Source organism: Prinia subflava, chromosome W, assembly GCF_021018805.1.
Source record: "Prinia subflava isolate CZ2003 ecotype Zambia chromosome W, Cam_Psub_1.2, whole genome shotgun sequence".
NCBI classification, from domain to species: domain Eukaryota; kingdom Metazoa; phylum Chordata; class Aves; order Passeriformes; family Cisticolidae; genus Prinia; species Prinia subflava.
The window spans coordinates 2,675,458-2,689,602 of NC_086282.1; the positions used below are offsets into that span (position 1 = coordinate 2,675,458).

The 14,145-nt window shown below is 48.9% G+C and overlaps 1 protein-coding gene across 1 annotated transcript in view; it reads right to left on the minus strand.

Moving 5' to 3' along the window:
* Positions 1 to 12,816, minus strand: part of LOC134563400 (malignant fibrous histiocytoma-amplified sequence 1 homolog) — a 59,639-nt gene extending 46,823 nt beyond the window's left edge. Inside the window, 3 exon segments of the mRNA XM_063421311.1 lie at positions 9,156 to 10,944; positions 10,946 to 12,214; positions 12,216 to 12,816. Of these exon segments, the coding sequence (XP_063277381.1) occupies positions 9,156 to 10,944; positions 10,946 to 12,214; positions 12,216 to 12,359 (3,202 nt within the window). The 5' untranslated portion in view covers positions 12,360 to 12,816.
* Between the last annotated feature and the right edge of the window lie 1,329 nt (positions 12,817 to 14,145).

Genomic DNA, 14,145 nt, shown 5'->3' on the forward strand with positions numbered 1-14,145 from the left:
AGTCAGCTGAAAAAGGCCCTCATGTCAGCTCCAGCTTTAGGATTGCCAGACGTGAGTAAACCATTTTTTCTCTTCTCTCACGAGAAACAGGGAATTGCCCTGGGAATACTGGCACAGGACCTGGGTCCATACAGAAGGGCAGTTGCTTATATTTCTAAGCAATTGGATGCAGCAGCTAAAGGATGGCCAGGTTGCCTCGGGGCAGTGGCTGCAGTGGTGCTGAACATTCAGGAAGCCCAGAAGTTCACCCTGGGCCAGAAAATGACTGTGCTGGTGTCTCATACGGTATCCTCAGTACTGGAAACAAAGGGAGGCCACTGGCTTTCCCTACAACGGTTTCTGAAATACCAAGCTACCATGGTAGAACAAGATGATGTAGAGATAGTGGTGACTAACATTGTCAACCCAGCTTCTTTCCTTAGTGGGAACCAAGGAGAGCCGATTCATCACGATTGCCTGGAGACCATTGAAGCCACCTACTCCAGCCAATCAGACCTGAAGGACACCCCTTTGGATGATGTGGAAACCTGGTTCACTGATGGAAGCAGTTATGTCAGCGATGGAAAATGACATGCTGGGTATGCAGTCACCACATCCAGAGACCTAATTGAATCAGCACCACTACCAGCAGGTACCTCTGCACAGAAGGCGGAAATAATTGCCCTAACCCGTGCATTAGAATTGTCAAAAAGAAAGAGAATAAACATCTACACGGATTCCCGATATGCATTCGGGGTAGTGCATGCTCATGGAGCTATTTGGAAAGAAAGAGGACTGTTAAATTCACAAGGGAAGAACATTAAACGTGCACGAGAAATAATACAACTGCTGGAAGCAGTTCAACTGCCTGAAAAAGTGGCAGTCATGCACACTAAGGCGCATCAAAAGGTGAGCTCAGAATTGGAAGAGGGAAACGAGCTGGCGGACAGAGAGGCAAAAGAAGTAGCTAAAGGTGAGGTGATAGTGGAAGGAGCCCTGATTTCCGATGGCCAAATCTCCCTCGAAGGTAAGCCAGTGTACAATAAAAAGGATAAAAAGCTAATTGAAGACCAAAAGGGAACAATAGGGATGGGCTATTACAGAAGGAGGGAAATTGGTTATCCCCTCCCATTTACTGTGGCCATTAGTAAGAGAAGAACATCAGAAAACACACTGGGGAATTGATGCTTTGTATAATTACTTGATTAGAAAGATCACTGCCAGGAATTTATATGCCACTATCACCCAAGTGGCCCGGCAGTGTGAACTTTGCCTCCAGACTAACCCTAAGAATATCCCTAAACCAAACCTTGGCCAAATTGGAAAGGGCCATGGACCTAGTCAGCAGTGGCAAATTGATTTTTTGGAATTACCAAGAAAAGGGGAGTATCGATATTTGTTGGTGCTAACAGACAACTTTTCAGGATGGCCAGAAGCTTTCCCCACCAGAACTGCCAAAGCCCGGGAGGTAACCAAGGTGTTACTGCAAGAAAAAATACCACGCTTTGGAGTTCCAGCCACAATATCTTCAGACAGGGGACCGCATTTCATTTCAAAGATAGTCCAACAGATTAGTCAGCATCTGGGCATAAACTGGGAACTTCATACACCATACCATCCCCAGTCAAGTGGCCAAGTTGAAAAAATGAACCATCTGATTAAACAACAAATTGTGAGGCTAGGGCAAGAGGCTAATTTACTTTGGCCCCAGTCCCTCCCATTAGCATTGCTGTGAATTTGGACTAAGCCCAGAACTAAAAAAAAGCTGAGCCCCTTCGAAATGCTTTATGGGAGACCATATGGTGTGCAAAAAGGGGTATCCACCCAAATTAGGGAAGAAAGGCTGACTGCGTACATGATAGCCTTAGGCACACAGCTTAGAAAAATTGAGAAACATGTGGCTGGAACTCAAAGCAGAGGGCTAGATGGGCCAGTGCATGACATACAACCTGGGGATTATGTGTATGTCAAGTCTTTTACAGAAAAAACCTTGGAGCCATAGTGGGAAGGACCGTTCCAAGTGCTTCTCACCACTTTTACTGCAATTAAGATCCAAGAGCAGAACGCCTGGATTCACCAGTCCTGAGTGAAGAAAGCTCCTGAGACCCCCTGGAAAGTAACACCGGGTGATAAAGAACTGAAACTAAAATTCACTTGAGCAAAATAAGTACATTGTGGTTGAGGATGTTCTATAATCTAAGTTGCAAGAGCTCAGCTGAGAAAATTGTTTGGTGCATAATCATAATCACAGTCCAAGAACTGGGAAATACCTCTAGCCAGAATGATACTGAATGGCCTTGGTCCCAAGCTTTCATTCAATATACTGGATCCATGGGAGAGTTTCCTAATATAAAAGATTTAAACCTATCAACTGTAGCCATGCACAAGGACCAAGTGTATAAAAGACAACAGTGGCAAAAACAGAAGCTGTGGTCGCTCCAAGGGACTATAGGAGAGGAAATTAGAATAGTATGTAGGCTGATTAATAGAACTGCTCATAAGAAGGCAATCCAAATTAGCGCTTCAACCACCTGCACAGGCAAACACACAGAAGTTTGTAGTCGTTCAAGTGAATTGGACTGCTGGTATAATTTTACTTTAGTACAAACTGTTGAGGTGGTCTGTCTTTGGGCCCATGACAATATTGGGCTCTCCTTCAAATTTAAAATAAATGCCACTAAACACATTACAACTTATACTAGCACCCCAGCCCAAACCCCAATCACACCAACCAGGTTTGGACCCAAAATTTATGAAATAGGCCCATATGTAATAAGGGACATGGGCCAACAGCAATTACTATTTAATCCAAAGTGGTCCCTTAAGCGTGTTGAACTACTAATGCAAACTAACATCTGAAGTTCAACCAGCCTGCTCTTCCTTCCTAAAGACATCCTTTGAAGGGTGGACAACATGGTTGCAAAGGCAGACATACACCAAGAGCAGAATGCGAAGGGATCTGACTGGAATATTGGGGACAGGGCTAGGAGTTCTAAATTAAATTGATTCTGAAATATTAATGAATAAATTGGCCACTGCAACAAGTGATCTAACTAAATTAAAACAACCCTTACAATCATCTTTGTTGGCATTGGGAACAAGTCAGTGGCAGGTTTCAAAAGTATTGCCAAGTTGGGAAAAAGCAGAGGACCAAGACCATGGATTAATCATAGATGCACTTGGTATGGCTCAGAAGAACATATCTTTGGCTTTCAGCTGTATACAGGCACAACTGTGGCTGCAATCAACAGCTGCACTGATTATAAGAGAAGGAGGTGAAGGCGCCTTTCCGATGGAAATCCGAAAAGCTGTTTGTGAAAATGCTACTGAATTTGAAAAGAAATTTCAATCCTGGTGGACCTTGGTAAACTTCGCTTATGATCCAATTGCCAATATGGCTACTGCCTTTGTGCTCACCGTTCACAAGGCCACAGTTTATGTTATTCACCCCATTATAGCACTAGGGCTGAATCATGAAAGATCGATGCTCTACCCTTCAGAACACAGAACGTGGGCATGGAGAGTGAATAAGAAATGACAAACCGTGAATCCAGAATCCTGCATTACCAAAGAACAGCAGGGGTTCATTTGTGAAAGTAACACAATCGATGCTTGAGATATGTCTTGATACTGAACAAAGTGTCTGTCATTTTGAAATTCATCCAAATACTAGTCAAAAAACTATACTTGTATATATTGGTCAGGGTTGTGTATGCCTAAGGACTGTGTGTGCTTATATAAAAATAGACAGGGATAATGTAACTTTGATTAGCAGGAATCAGTCTAACTTTTGTATTTGTAACTTTGTTAAAATTCTAGGGTGTAACTTTCTGTATTTGGCACCAGTTGTGTCTTGCCAGCTAGTCAAGTCTGACAATACAATATATCACAAGTTGTCACCCACACCTATTGGGATGAATCTCACTTTAATAAAACAATCAATCATCAGGACCTTGTTAAAATTCTAAAAAGTATTCAGGAAACTGGGGAGAAAACCTTAATTACTGTTCATCATGACACAAAGGAAATAAATAAGGTTCTACAAAGGGTAAAACAAGATGCAAGTCACAATTGGTGGGACTCATTCTTTGGATGGTCACCCACCACAACTGGGATCCTAAATACATTATGTCACCCCATCATTGTCTTACTAATATTAGTTAGTATAAATTTAGTGCTGTCTTTTGTAACGCTTATTTGGAATTGGAAACTGTTACAACGAGTAGCAATATTAACCTCTTTATCCCAAGTACATGGCAAGGCATTGAGAAACACATATCGTAAGGATTGGAACTTGTACTAAGTAAAGGAATTTACTACTTTATTAAAAAGGGGGGACTGAAACATGATATTGGAAATTAGAGGATATTAATCATAGAAATTAGAAAAGGTCATTAAAAGAGTAGGCATTCAGATGATGTATTGCTGCCCTTAGAAAAAACAGAAATATGTAGGAATGCAAGGATGCTTGATAAGAAGGAGAATGTTTACCCAAAGCAGGAGACAAGAATGCAAGCGAACCAAAGATACTAACATAGCAGGCACCTTGCACCCCCGGGGACAGATAAAACTGACCTTACAGCTTGAACTATGACCAGAGCACCAGTGAGCATGCACAAGGCGGCAGGGTCAAAGGTTCATCTCAGAGGAGTCGAGAGGAAGACTTCTTCCTTCATCCCTGGGACCCCCAGAGATGACCACCAGAGACAACTGCGCAGGCACAAAAGACTGATGAGCTAATTAGCATATGAAGTGGAGGGGGGGGGAAGGATGAATATGCATGACGGTAATGTCAAACTCAATACATATGTAACATTCTAGAGGATAAAAGAAAAAATGTAAAAGTGAGCGGCGCGCATGCCTTTGAGAATTATCTCGCATCGCGCCCAGCGCTGAATAAAGTGCATACCTACTTTAAAACTCACTCTGCCTCCGAGTTTTAGAGTCCTTTCGCGTGTCAGTACAACTGACATTTCCAATTGAAATCCACCAGCTGTCTCAGGCGTTGGCCCACAAGGCTTTGCTACTGGTTCCAGACAAGAAAAAGCCTGCATCATATGCTGATATTAAACAAGGGGCGGCTGAAGAATACGGGCATTTTACTGATAGACTCTCGACTGCCTTGAAAGATGCCCAGGATTTACCTGCAGAAGTGCAAGAACATCTGTTTCGTTCCCTTGCCTTTGAGAATGCCAACTCACATACCAGGAGTGTTTTAGCTTCTCTCCCTCAAAGTTGTGCAGTTGATGAAATGCTAGTAAAAGCTGCCAGAGCTGAACAAGATGACCGAACAGCAGCATTCACAACAGCCATGTGAGATGCAATAGAGTAACAAGGACACATCATTGCAGCTGCGTTGACAGGAGGCAACGTCAACCATCCCAGCAACGACAGAGGAGCCTGCAGTCATGATACATCACCATGCAGTGAAGAACAAGAGACCACAGACGATTTTGGGACTTTATATTTAGAACCTGCGAACGGGTGAATGGCAGGGACTGAGTCCTGTGCTTTTGTCTTTTTGCTTTTAATGGCTGGGGTCATGGGGTTTCCCTGGGTGGATCAAATTGTGCTTTGCTTGTAACAGTGTATGCAAAAAGTAGCCAGCCATGCCACAGAACCAGTTTGGATAGCTCAAAAGAAAAAGAGGGAATTTGTAACATGAGCTTGACTTGTTATGGAATGAAGTTTGAGCTATCCCAAACTGGGCCTAGGGTTTGGGCCTGCTGGGCTTCAGTCTTAGGCCTGTGTGAAAGTAGATAAGCCTGTGGCGCAGTTAGAATTTTAGTTAAGGTGTGTGCATGCTTTAGATAGGACAGTTAGTGTAGAATCACGGTAGCTGCCTTAAGCTAAGATTGTTTGCATTCTTTCTCATGCTGAATGCCAATTGGAAAACACCTGCAACTGTAAACTATCTGAAACTGTATAAAACCAGCCATTTCGAGAATAAAGAGGAGAACATATCATCTGACCATATTGGTTGTACCGTGTGTTGCTCTGTTCCAGCTTCCATATAGTTAACAGAGACTCTGAGCTGGACAGAGTGATGGCCGTGAACTCTTCCTGCAGCAGCGAGCGGCAGCTTGACTGTCCTACTCGATGCCGAAAGCAAGAGAGCCACTGCCCCCCCAGCTCTGTCTTTTACTTTTCCCAAAGCTTGCTATCTCTCCCCTTTGAGGGGAGCTCCTGGAGACTCAAAAACAATAGGTGTAGCCTTGTGCTGCCATGTCCTTCAACTACCCCCTTTGTTCTGCATAAGCACTGTTGTTAAGGTTTCCTAGCAACTTATGGGAAAAAATTCTGTAAGTGAAAGAGGCAAATCTAACCCCCAACAAAGCTATAGTGTACGGGACAGAGAGGAAAGGGGAGGAAAAGCAAAGATTAATTCTCAACTCATGAACTTCCTTTTTGAAGGGGATTCTAATAAAAATTTTGGATGACCAAAGAATGCACCATCAGCTTCATGAATGACGACACAGATTGCACAAACATGCAGAGACCCAGACTGCACTTCCATTTTTGAGTACAAATTTGGCAGTGTCTACACAGAAATATTTCCCTTATTAAGGTCAACTGGCTGCAAAGCACTTCTTCAGTGCAGTCCTAAAAAGCCCACAGAACTATTTAAGTATTAGGAGCATCGTAATTGCCAGGGATTGCCACTAAAAGAGCTTGGAAAGAAACACAGACATCTCCCTCACTACATATTTTCATAACATTAGACCCCTCTCCTACACCTTGTCAAAAATGACACCAACCATGAATCACTTGCATGACAGCAAGCTTGGCAGCATGACTTAAACATGCACGCCTCCTGATCAACAAAATCGGGAGGAAAGTAATGTCTTGAGCTTCACGATTACCATTTAGGGGTTCCTAAACAGTCTTTTATTCATAGAGCAGATACACAGCAAGGAATATTTTAGATTCAATGCAGACATACAGGCATCCCAAGACAAATCACAGCTCACATTTTTCATACAGTCCAGATCAAACCTGGGCTAGATTTAAGCATCATCCATGACAACAAGCAGGTTTCTCAATAAATTATTTTAATCACTCTTCAGCATTTCCACAGATCAGCCTTGCCTTTTAAACATGTTTGTCTGTTGTTCTCCCAGCTAGAGTCACACAGTATCCATATTTAAGAGAGTCATTCCCAGCCTCAAGACAGGGTCACACCTTTGCCCTGATAGCAAAGCCTGAATTCCCTGCTGGAGCACCTCAGAAATGCTGCAACCTCCTTTCCACAGGCAGCATCACCCAGGTGCCATTCAGAGACCTGGCACACAAGCCCCAGCTCCTTCCGTGCTCAGCACACTGTTTACCTGTGCCTTCCCTTCCCAGCACACCTGGCCTGGCTCCCAGGTGAGAGCAATCCTTTCCCACCTCTAAGGAAACATAAGTGGCACAGCCAAGTTGAAAGGAAATGGCCCTTCAATGACCCCTCATGCTTCTGAACCTGCTCTGACCATCACTGGGCTGAGCAACAACACCAACTGCCTGCAGACAGTCTGGCTCCTCTTCAAATTTCCCTTTTAAAGCATCATCTACTCACAGGGAGAAAAGGGACACCCACAAAGCATTCACGAGTTAAAAAGAAATAATGGAGATGTGTGACTGGAGACTGGAATTCACAAGCTAAATCTTCAAAAGGTGCTCATCACACTGCACATCCACATGTCTGGTGTCTTGACTAATTTTGGTGGGTTTCTGGGGAGGGTTGTTGGGGTTTTTTTCAGGGGTTCTGTGGCAGGTTTGTTTTTTTTTTAGTTTCCAGGGTTTTTTTTGGAGAGCAGATCACATTGCCCTATGCACCATGTCAGCAACAAGATATCACTTAGCATGTCTCACAGCATGGGTTCATCCCCCCCAGTCCCATGGCTTTTACATAAGGGAGCAGTTAGAGGGAGATACAGCTGATGGAGCCAGGACTCGGGCTGAGGAGCAAACTGCATCTCCTTATTCTAAACATCCAGAGGAAAAAAAAACAAACAACAGAAACCAAGAAACCAAACCCCAAAACAACCCCCAAAACCCCACACCTTATTAATCACATTTGTTTATGAACAAATTCAGCACCACTGCTGGCTTTAAGTCAAATCATGATACAGTTCCCTGCACAATTTCAGGCTACCTCTTGATAATGTTCCAACACACCTCCAACATAGTTGTTAAAATGCAGATTTTTGGAGCATTGCTCACAGTCCAGAGTGTGTTTTGATTTCATGTATATTTACACATCAAAGCACCTTTCCCATGCCACCCTGCAAGCCGCAGAGCAAACCCAAGCAGAGCAGGGAGGACACTAGTTAGGAGGCAGTACCTGCACACACAAAGTAAAACAGATACTGCTGGAAAACATCACCGATAAAAATCACAGCTTTAGAGGTGACAGCTTTAAAAAGCACCACGACCAGTCACATTCCCAGAGGAGAGAGGCTATGCTTTTTTCGTTTGAGGAAGGGAGAGGAAAGATAATAAAATGCTCTTGAGAACAGCTCCAAAAGGCACAGTCTGGGAATCACTTCTAGGTGAGACACTTAAAGATGGAGTATTCTTCTCTCTTCAGGGAGGAATGCTCCTCGCTAGAGACAGGGCTCAGAAAAAGCTCTTTTTACACAGGGCTAGACCAACACACCCATTGTCTACCAGGAGGAGCTTTCCTGCATTCAGAGAGACTGCAGCATAGGCCAGGTTTTGGGGGTGGAGGGTTGAAGGGGGACACCTGCAATGTTTTAGGCATCTCTATTCATGTTTACAAATAGCTCCGAGGAAGTGGGAGCTGCAGGATAAAAGGAATTAGAAAAAAAAAAAACAAAAACAACCCAACACCACAGCCCATTCAAAGGAATCAAAACAAGGAGAACAGGTCTGAGATTTTTCAACAACGGCACCACCAACCCTCAGGGCCAAAACCCAAAAAGCTGAGAGAAAAGGTGCAGACAAAGGGGTATATAACACCCCCTCTCCTCTCAGAATAGGGTTATTTTAAGCCTGTCTCCTTGGAGCTACTCTAATATTTTCTCTCATGACTCAAACCACCAGGGAAAGGAGTTAGAGCAGAGAAGAAAAAAAAGAAACAAGAACCAGAGCTAGGGCTGACCTCATAAGACACCTTTCTAGAAGGGGCAAAGCTCCAGAAAAGATGAAAGGCAAGCTGGGCAGTGCCTTACCTGGAAAAGTGTGTGGGTTGGGTGACCCTCTTTTAAGGCACTTTGAACAGAGGACATGCACAGTGTAGTACAGGCCCGGCCATTCCTGGAGCAGGACATTCAGTTCTTCTACTAAAGGCGTAATAGCTTGCCAAGCTGTCCAGATATTTGGTAGGGATGCATGACTAGCGATAGACAGAGTGTCTGGCTGCAGAACTCCCCTGGCAGACCGGTAACTCACCACCACAGGCACCTTTCCCCGGTAGGCATAAATCTGGTATTTGCCATCTGATCGCTGAACCACGTGGCTGTTAATCTGGACACTGTAGCGTGCAAACAAGCCAGGTGGGAAAATGAATGGAAAGCTATATTCAATCTGCAGCTGCTCGACCACAAAGGACTGTCCGCTCAGATTGGTGCTGTTGATCCATGCCTCTGCATGGGGCACCTCATTTTTCACATAGCAGGGAAACTTGTACCAAGCAGCCGCCCCATTTAAGTGCTTGCATTTGGGTTTGTTGACACAGTAACATAGCCCCATCTTCTCCAGCAGCTCCAGAATGAGCTGCAGATCCTCTGGACTCTGGATGTAGGGCTTAAGAAGGAGACGGATAACATGGGCAGGAAGGAGGCCACGCAGCAAGAAGCCCTCCACGTAATGATGGAGCTGAGTGGTCCTCAGTTCGTCAACCTGGGTGTCACTGAGCAGTTTCTGGAGCATCACGGTGGCATCTCGCTGGCAAGAGACATTGAGGATGTCTATGAGCCATGGCAGGTTGTGGAACACATACTCCCGCAAAGTGAGATGCTCCTCAAAGTAGAGCAGCTTTCCACTCTCATGCAGGTAAGACAGGGCACTCTGGAGCCGATCCTCCATCAGGCCCGCCTGCAAGCCCAGCCGGGCAGAGTCCCACCAGCTAAGCCACAACTGCTGACCTTGAGGCTGGAAGTGCAGCTCCTCCAACACTTGCCAGGACTTGGACAACACCCGGTGCAGGTTAGGGAAGATATCCTGGTGCTCAGCGACTGAGAGGAGCTTGTCCTGCAGGCGACGCACCTGGCAACGGTCCTGGCAGCTGAAAGGCAGCACTGGAGAGAGGATCTGTGGGCGGTGGTTAAGAAGATACTGAAACTGGGTTTTCTTTTGCCGCAAATTCTTGTCTGAGACCCCATAAAAGGCAGCATGCGGGCTGGAGCACCGCAGGTCAAAGTCCTGTCCCAGAGCCTCATCCACCTGCTGGACTAAGCTCTGGAGTCCCTCAGCATCCCTCTTCTCCTGCTGAGCGATCTGGTGATGGATGTCCAGGCACTTCTCTTCCAACTCCCGCTCCGCACAGAGGTCAGCATGTGTTCCCACCATGCACACTACAGCATGGGGCACCTTGGAACTGAGCCAGTGTAAGAAGTAGCCCACAGAGGGGTAGAAGTGCTGAGGGACGTAGGCACTCAAATTCACCACCAGCACATACAAGGCTCCAGGGGAGAGGAAGAAAGACTGGATCACATCATAGCTTGGGTCCCCTGCCAGCTCATACACCATGAATGTCAGGCCCCTCTCTGCATCTGCTGTCCAGTCCATCACCTCGATGCCCTTACTGCCTCCTGATAGTCCTAGTCCCAGTGGTACTCGCAGGGAATTGGGTGGCAGTGCAGGGGATGTTGTGTCCCCTTTCGCTCGGTGAGAGGGCACATGAGAAGAGATATCCTGTCGCTCAACAGGGGGACATTCCACCTGCTGCATGACAGGTACCCGAGTTGAAGAATTGTCTTGAGGCTCTGGAAAGGGGCAACACCCAACTGTCACCCTTCCCAATGTCCTGCTGTTGCCCAGGAAACCCTCTGTGCTGGGTGTTTCCTGCCTCCAGGCTTCCCATGTCCTCTCTCTGCTCATTTTCCTCCATGAGGTACTGTCGCAGCAGGGTCTTTCCTGCATCCTTTAGGCCCATGAGGACTAGTTTGAGGCGAGGTTTGAGGGCAGGCTGGGAGTGGGCCAGCTCCTGCTGGTAAGCTGCGATGTAGGGGATGCCTTTCATGCACACCTCATAGGGGGGCTGGATGAGGGGGTTGTCTTTGATCCTCCACAAGGTGACACGGGAAAGCTGCCCAAAGCCCTCAGGCAGGATGGCGATCTGGTTGCCTTGCGGGACCAGCTCCTCTAGGCTGTGGAGGAGCACGATGGAGTCAGGCAGGTAGCGGATGCGGTTGTTGTCCAGCCAGAGAGTGCGGAGCCGGTGGAGCTGACAGAGGTGAGGGGGCAGCATGGTGAGCTGGTTGCGGCTCAAGTAGAGCTCCTCCAGACTCGGCAGCGCCAAGATGGCAGAGGGAAACTCACCCAGCAGGTTGGATGAGAGGTTCAGCATCTTGAGCTGCTGTAGTCTGCCGAAGCCAGTGGGCAGCACCTGCAGCCGGTTGCCGTCCAGCATGAGGCTCTCGAGGGCACTCAGCTGGCAGAGACCCTCGGGCAGGGATGCCAGCCCGGTGCTGCTGAGCCAGAGGATCTTGAGGCGGTGGAGGGCAGCGATGCCCTCGGGCAGGGCCCCGAGGTGGCGGTTGCCGGAACAGTCGAGCTCCTCCAGGGCGGCCAGCTCCAGCAGCGAGGCAGGGAAGGAGGGCAGAAGGTTGTGGTCGACGTCGAGGGTGCGGAGGTGCCGCAGACGGCACAGGCCCTCGGGCAGGTGGTGCAGGCGGTTGAAGCTGAGGTCGAGTTCCTCGAGGCAGCCAAGCTCGGCGAGGCGGGGGGGCAGCCACGGTCCCTCGGCGCCCAATTCGTTGTGGCTGAGGCTGAGCTTGTGCAGGCCCCGCAGCTCCGCCAGCGCCCCGCCGTCCCCCAGGCCCCGCAGCCGGTTGTAGCTGAGGTCGAGCTCGGCCAAGCTGCCCAGGTGGCGCAGGGCGGCGGCGGGCAGGTGGCCCAGCCAGTTGCGCCGCAGGCTGAGCACCCGCAGCCCGCTCAGGGCGGCGCCCACCTCGTCGGGCAGCTCCTCCAGGCCCCGCCCGCTCAGGTTCAGCGTCTCCAGCTCCCCCAGTGCCGCCCCTGCCAGGGATGGGCGGCAAGGAGCGACGGCACCGGAGGGGGGGGGGGGGGGGCGGCGGCGGCGGCGGCGGCAGCGGGCTCCCCGGCGACCCTGCGTCTGGCTCGGGCTCGGCGGGGCCGCCCCTCAGCTTCCGTACGCGCAGGGCGGCATCACGCCACAGCCGCACCGCCTTCGGGGGCTCCGTCTGAGCCATGGCCGGGGGAGCGGGCCCCCGCCCCGCCCGACCCTACCTGCCGCCGCCGCCGCTGCTGCTCGCCATGGGCGCGGCCGCGCTGCGCGTCGCCGCCGCCGCGACGGGCTGGAAGCTCCCCACGGCTCCGCGCCGGCACCGCCGCCACCGCCCCGCCGGGGAGAACCGGCCCTGCCTCTGAGGGGACACCCCGCCTCTGCCTGCCGGGCACCGGCCCCTTTTCCCAGGGCAGGAAGGATCCGTGTACTGGCTTGAGGCTTCTGGCCTGCGGCTCCCAGCCCCGGCAACGCTCGAGAGAGCGGCCCTTCGGGTGCCCCGGTGGGGTGAGCCCGCCTGGCCCTGGAAGCGGTGGGGCAGCGGCGGTGGCGGTGCCGGCGCTTCGCCGGGACCCCGGTGTGTGACAGCTGTCGCCCTGGGTCTCGCCCTGTGCCTGGGCTCGCTGAGAGCTTTGCGAGCCGCCCGACTCACCACGGAGTTACGGCAAAAACTGTTGTGTTTCGCCGTGTCATTTTTTCTCGAGGCAAGGGCTGACTTTTCATCCAGGCCTGCAAGAAACCGAGGTTAACCTTTCTTCCCATTCAGTAAATGTTCTTCGTGCGAAAACCTGCAGCCCTTTGGTTAAACGGAGCAACTCTGCCACCTTCCTGCCGTGCTTTGTTTCTTGTGCTGCATCCATCTGGCCAGACTCTAAACACTGCCTTCTTCAGGTTCCTCAGTCAAGCTTTGCTCCAGGGGGTCGGAGAAATAGGCGTGGAAATTTCCACCTCTGCTGCCGAGGGGGAATAGAGCCCCTTTACAGAGGAGCCGCGAAGCAGGCTGACCGAGGCTGTGGGCCCTCAGCTTTCCTGAGATGTGTAACCTTAGCCTTTCAAATGTCAGCGATGCACCGTGGCCAAAGGTTCACAGATTTTAAAACGTCATCGTCTTTGTTCACTGGACACTCCAGCATGCCTTGGGGGCTTCCTTTCACCGTGGAAACAACCTTTCACCTTGTTGTAACAGCTACCATTAAAGCATGCTATAAGCTATTACTTCAGACGCATGAAGAGAAAAAAGAAAGTATTTGAAATGAAAAGTAGTCCACAGGGCAACCAGGCTCACAGCCTTTACTGTCTTCCGTATTGTGGAAAGCCCTCACAAGAATGACACCTTTTCTTTTGGGTGGCTCTGTGCATCTAAATCTTCCTGTGTTGGCTGATAAAGCCAGACAAAGGACACAAAGAACAGGGAGGAAAGTCCATACTGAGAGAAAGTGTGGCTGTATCAAGTAAAACTCATCTCCAAGTAAGAATTCAGGAGCTGCTCAAAGCCATCAGAGGCAGTCCTGGGGGTTAGGGTCATGTTTTGGCTCTAAGGCCACTGCTCGACTTCTGCTGGAGAACAGGTTTGCAGGGATACTCATGATCCATGAGGCTCTGCTGAGAGGGCTTAAACCTGGGGATAAAATTCTTCCAGATCCTGGCTCTGGGAAACAGAAATATTTCATGGCCTCTTATTGAATTGTGCCCATCTAGAACGAGTTTCCAAACTTGTACTCATTTATTTTCAGAGCATCCCTGCAGTGGGTCAGTACATCTTTTATTTGGGCTAACCCGGTTTTTGTGTCAGCTATTCTGAAGGTCATGTGGGAAGTAGCCCTTCTCTGTGCTCCAAAAGGATCACTCTCCTTCCCCATTTCTAAAGTGGCACATTCAATTCCTACTGGGAAAGTCATTCTCTTATACCACCCTCTTGCCCAATAGCTCTTGTTGAAATGAAACCAGGCTGATGGTTTCATTTCCAGCCCTCT